The sequence below is a fragment of the Arachis hypogaea genome, chromosome 16 (assembly GCF_003086295.3).
Source record: "Arachis hypogaea cultivar Tifrunner chromosome 16, arahy.Tifrunner.gnm2.J5K5, whole genome shotgun sequence".
In the NCBI taxonomy this organism is placed as follows: domain Eukaryota; kingdom Viridiplantae; phylum Streptophyta; class Magnoliopsida; order Fabales; family Fabaceae; genus Arachis; species Arachis hypogaea.
Window position 1 is genome coordinate 139295708 of NC_092051.1, and position 14563 is coordinate 139310270.

A 14563-nucleotide genomic window follows, 5' to 3' on the forward strand; every position below is an offset into this window, starting at 1 on the left:
GGAGACGTCGGGGTGGGGGAAGGGGAAGGGGAAGGGGAAGGGGAGGCGGGGAGGGGGAGGGGGATGAGGGTATTTTTGTCCAAAAAAAATAAAAAGGACGATTTTATTACGAAAAAAAACATTAAGGACGACTTTAATGGCAAAATAACAAGAGGGACGAATTCGATTCTGGCACTAAACTTAAGGGACCAAAATCGTATTTACCCCTATTTGGAACTTTAAATATGTAACTACTCTTAAAATTGATTCTAATTTGTATTTAAAAGTTGATTCGATAATACAATATTTTTAGTACTTAGTAGTAATGATTGAAGTCTAAATTTATAAAAGCTTAATAATATTTGGTCAAAAATATTATTTTTGATATAAGAAAAATCATGTATTTAATCATTGTTGTCACCGTTAGAGTCCTTCGAATTAGACTATGCATATTCACATGTTCGAGCAAGCTTGTTGGCCATTCTTTAGAAGCAGCAGCCTAGAGACATTCCCTTCATGTTTTTGTTTGACCACAATTATGTATTAGCATCTTCCCTAGTTGATAGTGATGACCATTACTCTACATGATGCATGTGTCTTATTAGTTTGGACATCGAACTATTGGGAATCTTGTGAATGGTTGCCTAAGCAATTGGGAGGATTATTTGAGATGGAATGTGACTGATATCAGTCAGCAATGGTTAAGTGTCATTCTAACTCAACATCATGATTGTTGAGTTAGTACAAGTACTTGTGTGAAACAACAATTACTTCTATCAAAATTACAAAACAAATATTGTTTTTTATTTTACGATGAATAAGGGTGAATAATAGAGTATTTTTTGCAATGAAAAGTATCGTTGACTTGCATATGATATCTATTTTATTATATAAAAATTGAAATTTTTTACTTAATGATAAAGTTGACGTACATATTTTTGAGAGTGTTTTTGAATTTATTTTTTTAACTCATTAAATACAAATTATTACGATAAACTAATTATATCAACTAATTGATTTAATTAGATATTTAAATACCACATAATTTATTATAATTTATATCAATTTGATTTGGTAATATTTTTTAATTTATTTTTTTAATGTTCTATTACTATTTTTAATTTATTAAACTAAATTTATTGTGTGTACTAATTAATTAATTAATTAGTCATTACATAATAAATCTTTGAATAAAATAAGCAACTGAGATATTTTTAACTAATAATTAAATCAAATTAAATCAAATCAAATCATATATATTGAGCCAAATTCAAATAATGTGAATTAAGGATTAAATTAAAATAAGATGATTTCTTACCTATTCAAATTGAATGCAATAAATACAAACTAATTTTGTTAGATAATTATAGTCAGCTGGTCTACTATATATAGATGGCCACACAAAATTATAAGAATCATGATTTTTATCGCAAATGCTATTTCAACTCTTCTTTTCTTCTTCTTTTTTCCTTTATGTATATTTTTTTATGTATAAATGTACCCAAAAAAAAGTACAGATGATTGATTGTATGATTGATTGTTTATTTGATGAATATATCTCAGTTTAGGCATTCTACCACAATGGTTAGAAGTTGACCTGTATAATTCAAGGTGACCATTGACCAGTATATTTTTTTATAGTATTAGATAGAAGAATATTTAATAAAATGAATATACTCATCATTGTAACAATTTTCTTTCAATTATTAGATTTTTATGTCAGTCGTGTAAATTCTTTGAAGGCACAAGATAATAAAATAGGTTGACTTTAATATCATTAGAAGCTAAATTTAATGGTTCAAGTAAGCACCACTAATTATATTAATAAAGTAATTTTGTAATACTAATGTAATTTACATATTAATTTTTTCGAGTAAATTTATTTCAAAATGTAAAAATTAGACTTAATACGCTAAAATTTTAAAGGTAACAGAATTTCACAACAAAATTAACATTCATTAAGGAAATGAATTTATATATGGCTCTTTTCTAATTATAAATAATAACAAGACTCATAAAAAAATATTAATATCATCATTTTTATTAATTAAATCATAATATTAGGTAGTTGACAGTTTCATAAGTGGAATTTATTAAGTAATTATATTAAAACTAGCAACGAACAAGCAATAAGGATTCATAAAAAAATATACTATATATTACCAATTTTTATAATTAAAATATGTCACATCATATTCTCATCTCTTCTATTTATTATCTATTCTATTATATAAAAATTAGGTTTCTGCACTTAATGATAGAGTTGACGTGACATGCTTTTGAGAGTGTTTAGCTATTTATTTCTTTTAACTTATTAAATACAATTTATTACAATAAATTAACTATGTCAACTAATTAATTTTATTAGATATTTAAATATCACACAATTTATTATAATTTATATCAATTTAATTTAGTAATATTTTTTAATTTATTTCTTTTAATGTTATGTTAGTATTTTTTTAATTTATTAAACCAAATTAATTATACTAATTATCTATATTAATTAATTATATTAATTTATTAATTATTAAAATAATAAATCTATGAATAAAATAGGCTCTCCAGATATTTTTTACTAATAATTAAATCAAATCAAATAATATATATATATATATATATATATATATATATATATAGCTAAATTCAAATTATATGAATTAAGGACTAAACTAAAATAAGATAATTTTTTACCTATTCAAATTGAATGCAATAAATACAAATTAATTTTGTTAGATAACTATGGTCTTCTGGTCTTCTATATATGGATAGCCACACAAAATTATAAGAATCATCGTTTTTATTGCTTTTGCTATTTTAACTCTTCTTTTCTTTTTTTTTTTTTATGTATAAATGTGTACTTAATTAAAATGAGAAGCTATGAATGAGTATTTCATTAATTGTTTGTTTGACAAATATTATAGTTTGAAAATGTTTCAATTTAAACATTTTACCGATGCCGATGAAAGTTGAACCTGTAGTAATTCAGGGTGACTATGATATTTTTTATAGTATTACGTAGAAAAATATTTCTTATAATAAATATATCCATTTTGTAATTAATTTTCTTTATCAATCTGTTATCTTTTACCTAACAAACAATATCTATGTTGAATATATTATTTTCATCAGAAGCCATACATAATTGATTGATAATTCTATATATAAAAATACTCCTGTGGTAATTAAATACCATATTGTTATCTCATTAAATTTAATTATTCTATGATTATGCCAATGTGTAGTACTATCAGATGAAAATTGATTAGATTACATTTATTTCCGACGAGGTGGGTAACTTTTTAGACCTAATCACGGTCGGAGTTAAAAAAGGTTTGAAAAGTGTTAATAATACAAATACTTTTTATTTTTCATATCCAATAATAAATATATAAATTAAAACTAATATTGTTTCATACAAAATTATAAAAGGTATATTATACTTAAAATATCTATAATCTGTATCAACTGTCATTGTTTATCAATTATGTTATAACAAATCTGGTTATTAAAAAAGATTAAAATTAACGTAAATATACGCAATATTATTCCATGCCTTTTATTTTTATTTTATCATCATAAAAAATTATACATATTATAAGAGAACATCGTCTTTTTACCAAGGGTTCTTCCATTCAATAGTTTCTATAAAGAATAGATGGATGCTTTTATTATTTTCAGTTCTTTGGTAAATATAGACGACGCATAATAATATTGTGTTTGGCAAGAATATATGAGATTTTAAAAGGTTGAAGCATAGGTTTAGTCCTTAACATATTCATAGATAAAGTGCAGAGTAGATAAAAAGATAGCTAATAAAAGAATAAATGATTAAAACTTCTTCAATGTTAATAGTCGTAGTGTATGATAGGTGTTCTATACTCTTTTGGATTTGATTGTTTCTTTATTATTATATGTTGTTCTGTTTAATTTATCTTAAAAAGACTTATGATAATCATCTTATCGTAGTAGTGTAAAAATTATAGGTGTTATATTTATTTTATATGCTCTTAAATCTCATATCTTTGATGAATCTTTGTGACTGAACAATTATTAAAATAAATTAGTTTAATATCTATTATATATTTTATTTAAATTATAATAGTGAGTAAATATTTTTTTTTAAAGTAAATAATGTAATGTTTTCATAAAAACAACATTTGAATAATTGTGAAATTAAATTATACTATAGATGATGATAAATATCTTAGCATTAGATCTACTATAAAATAAACTTCTAGGAATATTATGTTGTATTATATAATTTAGTTATATTTTTTCTATTTTCAATCTATATTATTTGGATTGACATATTTTTAAAAATAGTTATTCAATTTTTTTAAATTATTAAATCAAATCCATTACAACTAATTAATTAGGTTGATTAAATATATAGATATCTTATAATTTAATATAACTTAATTTATATAGATACATAATCTTTACAGTTTTACTATTTATTGTAATGAATTTTAGAAATAATTTTTTAAGTTATAATTTATTTTTTTATTTACATATTCAAATTTTAAGAATAATTTTTTTATTTTTTATTTATAAATAGATTATTCTCTACTTTAATATATAAATTTTTTATGAATTTTTTATTGCGTAATTCACTTTAACAAAAATAAATTAATTTATGAAATTTAAATTTAAATATATTATCTATAAAATTATATAAAAATTAAATTATATAAAATTCAATAGTTTCTTTCAAAACATACTTAAATATATTATCTATTATATATAATCATTAGGATAAACAAACAAATATAAATTGAATATATAATTTAATTTTAATTTAAACTAAAAGCTAAATAAATTGTCAAAAAAATTGCAACTAATTTTGTTTTTAATTTTTTTATAATTTTATTTAAAAATAAAAATTTCTCTATAATCACTAACATCACTGATAAAAAAATTTTAAGTCTCTATGAAATAAAAAATATATAAGATAAATAACATATATATAATTTTTGTATTCTTAATCATAGGCTATGGACAAACTAAAATAAAAAAATCTTATGGATCAACATGCAATTTTTTTACATTTTTATTTTTTTTTCTAAAATTTTTTAGACTTATCAATATTTAAATTGTCTAGACATCACTTCTCAAAATATTATGATTTCACAAGTTATAATATATGATATTAATTATTGTTTTATATATATATATATATATATATATGAAAAATGTGATTTATTTACGTATTATTTGAATTAGAAGAATTTGTAGGAAAATTAAATAAGATGTTGGAGAAGAAAATGAATGAAAGAAAATGTCAATTTTTATTGTCTGGATCAACAAAGAAATTGAATGAAAAACAAAGAAGGTGTATGTGGAGCTCATGTAAATTTTTTCTCTTCAAAGTTCGAATAAATCTGAAGGAGAAGTGCAAACATGGGTAAAAGTACAGAGTTACCCTTTGAATTATAATTTATATATAATATATAAAAATATTAATGTAATTTTACTCTATTATAATTTTCTCTCTTCTTATTTTTTCTTTCAACCAAGTAAAAGAAATTTTTTTCTACTTTCTTTTCATTCATTTTTTCTTCATCTAAACAACACAAAAAAATATATTTTTCTTTCCATTTTTCTTTCCTCTCATTTTCTTTCTTTCCATTTTTTTCCTCTTATTTTCCATCTTATATTTAGACAATAGCTTAGTGTTTATCCATTTATTTTCTATTAATATTGTTATAATAAGGATACATGTGACTTTATAAAAAAGGATATATTATAGATTTTGATTATCTGAGAATTTACTAAGTGGCTGAAATAGCTTCACGTCACGAGCCAACGAATGCTAGCAATAGAGATGATCACAAAAACAGTCGAAACATGTTTTTGCAGGAATTACTCGTGATTTAGGGTTAGATGGGGACCCATGAAATCCTCACCATCTACCACGCGAAAATAGATGGGGACTAGGGGTGGTAAACGGGATGAAATCCGTCAAGCTGGCCCACATAAACCCGTAAAAAAAAGCGGAGTGGGCTGAAAATTTGAGACCGCCAAATTTAAAAAGTTCGCCTACCCTGTACTACCTAATTTGTGGATTTTGGCGGTTTTGGTGGGGCGAGGCAGGGCAGACTTTCCTGCTGGGCCAAGCGTTTTTTTTGTCAGGGCCTTTTTTTTTTTACAAATTTTAAAGATGTTATTGATCTACACGAGGATAAAAATGATAATTGAAGATATTCTAAGTTATATTTTGAATTATGTTTTATGTTTGATTGATTATAAACTTGAAGATGTTTAATTATTATGTGTTTGGATAATATTTGTTTTGTTTTGGACAATGTTAATTTTATTATTTTATTTTAAAAAATTTGGTTTATAATTATATTTATTATATATTTATAATTATAAAGATTTTAATTTTGTGAATTTAGAAATTATAATTTTTTATATCTTTAGAAATTATAAATTTATTGAAATGGTTGTGAAATTATATATATATATTGTTTAATATTTAATAGTTTATATATATATATATATATATATATATATATATATATATATATATATATATATATATATAAGAGATTTGGCGGGCTTGATTCGCCAACCCGCTAGCCTACCGTTAGACGGGGTGGAGGAGGAATTGAGTACCGCCTCACTAGGTAAGGCGGGGCAGTTCAATCTTCCAGATGGCAGGCTTTTAGCGGAGCAGGGTAGGTTTTCTCATTTACCACCCCCTAATGGAAACACGGACATAAGTACCTGTCCCATGAAATCTATTAAATACATGAGAATATAAAATTTCTAATTTATCCTAATTTAAATATATAAATAGTATAAATTGATACTTTTTAATATAAAAGCAATACTAAAAGTTATTAATTAAGTTAATTACATAATTAAAAAATTATGAATAAGTTTTAAATAATAATAAAAAATTATATCATTATTTTCATATATTACAAAGTTTATGAAAAAATTTTGGATAATAAATTAATTCTCAATAGATTATACATTAGTCCTATAAAAAAAAATACATTAGATATTATTATTTACGTACTAATATAATATATATTATTGATTATTAAATTTATAATTAATTTTTAACCCAATTTTTAGTAAATAAAATTTAAACTATTGAAATTATTAAATGTTAAATATTTTGTATCTAACCAATTTTATTATTGTTATTGAAATTAAAAAAAGATGAGTTGTTAATTAGATCTAAATTTAAATTTAAATTTGAGTAAGAAAATAAAAATATTTTAAATTTTATCTCACTAACTATAATTAATTTTAAGATAAGAAATTATTTTGTACATCATATATATTGTAGGATAATATAGTCATTTGTTATTTTTTAATGGTAAATATTGTTAAATAAAATGGTATAAAAAATTAGAAGAAAATGTATTTACCTGTTCAAAATATATTAATTTATTTTTTAATAGAATAAATTATATATTGAATAACAAAAGTTGGTATTGATTTCTTTTCACACTTATTAATACTTAGCAGTGGTGTTTCGGTACATCATCTTACCAAGACATATTAATTGATTTAATAACTTTTGTAATGACATAAGTTTATAAATTTAAAAATTTAAAAATCATTTCATAAAATGTGAAGTTTCAACAAGTAACAATATTGTTCATATTATTTTGACTTCAAAAATGAATATGATACCAACAAATAAAATTATCCCAAGTAAATTTCAACAAAGACAAAAGTATATAAATATTGTTATTAATTAGAAATTAATCTATTTTAAAGACAAATATAATTTTTTTTCTATGGATTTCCTAATTCAGTAAGTCGAGAACTAATCCACCACATATTGATATTCTATTTATTAAGGGTTTGCTATTAACTAATGTATTGTTATACACACAAGGCGAGATTTAAACTCTAAATATTTGTTTAAGCAGACAAATGAGATGACTATTCAACCAATTCAAATTAATTAAAACAAATACTAATTATTTTTAATATTTTTAAATTATAAAATATTTATAATAATAATTATTATATGTATTTTTTATTTAATTTTTTAATAAAATTTTTTTATATAATTTTATATATCATTTCGTACATGACACGAAAACATACACTAGTTTATAATAAATTTTACTTGTTTTGCATCTTATTGATATATTTAATGCAAAATGAAAAATTTTAAACTTGTTAAATAATGAACTTTAATTAGAAGGTGAACAAATATTGTCTGGCAGAATTAATCATGATTGATCCATTTTGATCTCTTAAAATCTATTCATGGTAATAAATTGATAATATCGGTGTTTTGAGACATTTTGATTATTTGGTAGTTGTGGTAAGAGTGATAAGATGTAGATAGAATTATTTGATGTGTGATTGTAATAGGCGAGGGAATATTTATAGTGTTAGAAGTTAGAACTGGTTTAAGAATCAGGTTAATAGGTCCTAATTTGGGCCAAAATCAGGAAAGGAGTCCTCTATTTTTTTGCAGATAAATCGATTTGCCATCATTGATTTTGCACTAAATCGAGTTGGGCTGAACTGAGTCTTTCTCTAAATTAGGGTTAGTTTCACTAATTCTCGGTCTATCTGAATTTGATCTAACTTGAAAAAAAAAATGTTAATTTAATTTTTTTAAAAATAATAATTAAAATTAATTTATATAAGAAAACTTTTCTAAAGATTGAAGAACCAATTTGATCATGGCTTAGAAACCGGATTTACATTAATTTTTAACTCGTTGTACATGTATCACAATTCACAGCTGTAAATAAAGTTTTCTTATACTAGATTCATTTCCAAGTTGCAACAACCTCTGCCAGAGTCTTCGTGGATGGTCCGTCTTCCTTTATTGCATTCTCAGCAGCAATACTCAAACTTTTCATCCTTTTGCGAATTTCAATACCTTCTTTACCATCCATCAACTCTCTAGCGACTCTTGCAATTTCTTCCCTTTCAACCAATCTACTGTCGTTTGCTTTTGGCCTCACCGCCACTTTCAAAGCATCACTTAGAATCACGGCGTTCATACTCTGCTCAGCAAACAATGGCCACGCTATCACCGGCACACCATTTGTAACGCTCTCAAGAACCGAATTCCAACCACAATGACACACAAAACCCCCCGTTGAACTGTGGCCAAGAATCTGTACCTGTGGAGCCCAAAGCGGAACCACCAATCCTTGTTTCTTACTGGTTCTCTCCAAGAATCCACGTGGCAAGAATCGCATAGGGTCGTCAGCTTCTCCTCCAAGGTAACTAGCAGAGGCTATATTGTTAGGGGGTCTCAAAACCCATAAGAATTTCTTTCCACTTTGCTCCAACCCAAACGCCAATTCATTCAACTGATCTTGGGAAAGCGTGCCGCCACTTCCAAAGGAAACATAAAGCACAGATTCTGGTTCTTGCTCGTCCAACCAATTCAAGCACTCGGATCCATTTTCTCGGCCGTTAAAACCGCTCTGCGTGATCGGTCCAACCGGGTAAACCACGGTTTTTCTTTTCTTTTGTCTTATCTCATCTCGCAACGCATTTATCGTGCTTGCTTCCATCTCATGAAAGCTATTAACAAAGACTCCATCAGGGAGATGAAACTTCTCGGCGCGTTCGAGAAATTTCCGGTAACCGGGGCTGGATCGGGACTGAAAGGGAAGATCCCTGCTATGCATCGGCACAAAACCGGGAATCTCTATAGATTCTTCCGGGTCTCTGTTCTCAGAAAAGAGAATCTCATCTAACTCTTGTGAATACAGATACCACGAAAGAATCAGAGCAGCTTGTGGAAGGTATATATAAGATAAGAGATTGAATTCGGTGGCGAACTGGAGAGCATCGTGTGCGAAAACGTCGACAACCAAGGCCACAACACGGGCTCTTGAGCATAGGGAACTCAATTCTTGTTTGATGTGAGGGAGAGAGTGGGTTACGCTAAGTTCAATTTGGACAGCAAGGCTTTGCTCAGCTTGCACGTGCTCTTTGCTTACTGGAGGAAGAAGAATTGGGTGAATGGTTGGTGGAAGGGTTTGAAGGTAAGACTGGGAGGAAGTTGAGAGTGATGAACCAACTGAGGGGATGAGGCACGTGACTTGGAAGCGTGGGTGGAGACTAAGGAGGCGTTTGGAGAATTCCAGAATTGGAACAAGGTGGGTGAAGCCAGCACTAGGAACCACTGCTATGTGAGGCTTTTCCATGGGTAATTGCAAATGATGTTAGATCAATTGTTTTAGGGTTTCTTATTGTTTATTCAAAAGATTTGATGCATATATAACTTATTGTTTTAGGGGTATTCGATTCCTTATTTTCCTTTTGAGCTTGATTGAGTCGTGTTCTATTTTTCTTTCTTCATTATTGTGCCGTTTTGTTTGTTTAATCTTTAATTATGAATTAGCTATCTACTTAATATACTAAAATTGAGTTTTTTTCCGACTAATGAAGGTGAAGTGTCGATCGCTCGTGACTCCATTTTCCTTCCAAAATGAATACACTTTTTTTTCTATTCTAAATTATTTTATACAAAATATCTTTATTATAATTATACTAATTTAGGAACATATCTTCATTATAATTATATTTATATCAAATTAATATTTAATGCATTATTAAACTACTTATCAATTGTCAATTAAAAATACTTTTAATCATTTTAATAATAATAATAATAATAATAATAATAATAATAATAATAATAATAATAATAGCACCGGTCGTGGTAATTATGATAAGAATATTTGATTCTAATAATAAAATAATGAAATCTTATGATATTAATAACACATTGATTTTAAATATTTTTAGTCATTTTAATTATATTAATTTTAAAAATATTGATATGATTCTAATTCTTATTCATTATTCAACAACAACAACAATAGTAATAATAATAATAACTTGAAAAACCCGTATATAATTTATTTCAATTACCCGTGTATTCTTATTAAAATTCTATCTACTTAATATATTAAAACTGGCTTTTCCCCTAACTAATGAAGGTGAGGTATCGATCTCTCATGACTCCGTTTTTCTTCCACAATAAACTTTCCTATTCTCTATTCTAAATTATTTTACAAAAAATATCTTTATTATAATTATATTATAATTAATATTTAATGAATAATACATAATTATATTAATTTAGAAACATATCTTTATTATAATTATATCAAACCAATATTTAATACATTATTAAACTACTTATCAATTATCAATTAAAAATATTTTTAATTATAATAATAATAATAATAATAATAATAATAATAATAATAATAATAATAATAATATATGATAATGATAATTACCCGTGATATCATTTATTGAAAAAAGTATAACATAAAAAAATATCATTTATTGTATATAATTCATAAAAAAATATATTTCACTTTTATTATTGATTAGAAGATAACCTATTTATATTTTGATTAATTTCATTTATTTAAAATATCATTTATTGTATATAATTAATAACCATATTATTATTTATCAATATATTAATATTGATAATGATTACATAAAATTATTTAATATTTAATATTTTTTATTTTTTATATATTTTGATATATTTATAAATATTTTTTTATTATTTTTATATGCTATATGTTTACCTCCACTATTTAAAATTTTTAGATCCGTCACTACTTTTGAGCTGTTTCTTAATTTATTTTTTATAATTCATTGAATACAATTTATTACAGTAAATTAATTATATTAACTAATTGATTTGATTAGATATTTAATATCACACGATTTATTATAATTCATGTCAATCAAATAATTGTAATTTATTATATCAATTATTTTAATTCATTAATTTATAAGGTACATAATAGCATAAATGATTTGTTACTTATAATGATTAAATACAATAAATACAGATTAATTTAGTTAAAAAAAATCATTGTGTCATATGTTTTCCTATTTATTTTTTTTAATTTATTAAATCCAATGAATTATAATAAATTAATTATATCAACTAATTAATTTAATCAATTATTTCCTGATTTATTTTTTTGAATTCAATAAATCAAATAAAATTAATTATACTAATTATTTGTATCAACTAACTGATTTGATTAATTTTTAAAAATATTTTTATTTAATTTATTTTATTTATTTAAATACATGAATTATAACCGATTAGTTATTTAATTTTATTACGATAAATATCAAATTCTATTCCGAATATAAAAATATAAAATTGTATTCCTTCCATTTTTATTTTACCACTATAAAAGACCATATATGCTAGAAGAAATATCATTCATTTACTAATTACTCTTTCATTAGGTAGCTTTTATAACAATTCTTTTTCTTCCTACGAGGTGTCGTCGCAAGAAGTCAACTATCGTGGACACAAACCACCACACAATCTTCAACTTCCGTGCTCATCATTCAGAGCAATATATGATATGTTATCCATGAAGCATTTATAGACCATGGTGTTATCATGTATGCATAAATAAAAAAAAATTCCGTAATTAAGTTTAAGTCATTTACCTGTTTGTGTGGTATATTATAGTGTGAAATTACTTTCAATTTGTGTTGTGCAATGATATTATGGTTTAATTTAAGCTTTTGTTTTAGAACTGTGTTATGATTTTATCTCATCATTTTCTCTTAGATATCAATTTGATGTATTTTTATTTATTATTATTGAAACTAATGTGATATAAAATTTGTAAAAAAAAAAATAAAACCCTCACACTTAATTTATATTTATTGTAGTCTTTTATCTCTTCTATTTCTTTTTATTTTCTTCTTATTCATTTTATTTTTTTTTAAATATCGTATAATTTATTATAATGTATACCAATTAATTAATTATAATTCATTATATCAATTAGTTTAATTCATTAATTTATAATATGCATGATAAAATAGATTATTTGTTACTTATATGTTTATTCTTTTAAAATCTAAATCTGAATAATTATATTTTTAGTTTTAGTTATGAACAATATTATTAATAATAAATAATAATTAACCACTCATACTTTTAATCAAAGTGTTTGAATGATTTTTATATTTATTAATATTAATTATTGATTATTTTTTGTCAATAAATTATATTATAATTTTATGTTAGTTCATAATTGATTAATGATTAATATTCATGAAGCTATGTTATTCTAAATTTTATATTTTACAAATATTTTATTTAAATGTATTTTAAACATAAAAATGTATTATTTTTAATAATATCATACTTTTACTTTTTTTTAATTATTCTAAATAAATATTTTATCAAATACTAATTAAAGTCATCCTTCCATTTGCTTTTACTAATTTATTATCTAACTATTATATAAAATTAAAATCGTATTAATGAATTTAATATTAAAGTTAATTTGATTTTTTATTTAAAGTATTTTTTTATTTTTTTAGTCTAATCAACCAAAACTATTCAATTATAAATAGTCACTTCTATCTTATTTTATATTATTAATTAATTAAAATTACTAAAATTTAATAATACAATTCTGTTTTATATTTTTATATTTAGTTCAATCCATCTAAGCTATATAATAATCATTTTAATTTTTATATTTTATAATGTAATACTACATATATTAATAGTAAAATAACATAGTAAATTTTTATGTTTTAATATTAAATATAAAATTAATGGTGAATTCTACCCAACCCCCTCTAAAATAACATGTAAATTATCCTTCATGATGTGTTAAATTTTAATTGGTCATCATCTTAACCATAGTTAGATTATTTTGTAATTTATTAGTTGAGATGGGTAATAATATAATTTCTTAAAATATCAAAACCACACTTCCATTAATTGAAGCACCTTTCCACTCTTCCATTCTTTCTTCATCGCGTAGCTTCTGATCTTTCAAGCATCGCTGTCGTGACAAGAAGCGTCAACGTTGTCGTCATCATCTCTTAACCACGTCGTTAAAATAAATTCTCGTTGTCCGTAACTTTGCCATTCTTCCACGTCGTTAAATTAAATTTTCGTGGTCTGTAATTTTGCCGTCTTTTTCAATATAGCCAGTCTTATCGCTATCTTCCATGGTTAGTTTGGTTATTAAATTTTTTTATTAAAAAAATATATTTTTATTTAATTACATGATAGAACATATATTCGTATGTAAAATATAATATAATAAAATAAATCTATTTAGTGTACTTAAAAGTATAATTAAAATTAGGAACATACAAATATAATAATAAAATTTGTATTTTAAACAAATAAATATATCTTTTATCATACATAAATTATTTAAAAAAATGAATAAATGATTAAAATTAATAATACAAATTTAAAATGATAAAATTCAATTTTTTTACGATTATTTTTTATAATATTTTTTTCTTTTAAATTTTAATTTATTAGTACTTTATTATTTACTTAATAATTAAACAAATTATTTTCATAAAATTTTTTTTGTATTATTTTAAAGAAGAGACCAATATAACAGTTTAAAAAATAACGTAAAAATAATATTTTATATAAAAAATAGTTAATATTTTTAAATACAAAAATAAATTGTATAGATATTTAAAAAATAAATATGAATTACATGCCTAAAATAAATAAAACAGACAAAAATTATTTTCTATTTCTCAAGAGTACTTCTATTTATATATTTTATTTATTTTAGGCATG

The 14563-nt window shown here is 23.4% G+C and overlaps 1 protein-coding gene across 1 annotated transcript; it reads right to left on the reverse strand.

The window, feature by feature from the left end:
- Window positions 1-8641: 8641 nt before the first annotated feature.
- On the reverse strand, window positions 8642-10365 carry LOC112755291 (hydroquinone glucosyltransferase). The gene has a single exon (XM_025803275.3). The coding sequence runs from the start codon at window positions 10134-10136 to the stop codon at window positions 8739-8741; it is 1398 nt and encodes a 465-aa protein (XP_025659060.1). The 5' UTR covers window positions 10137-10365; the 3' UTR covers window positions 8642-8738.
- Between the last annotated feature and the right edge of the window lie 4198 nt (window positions 10366-14563).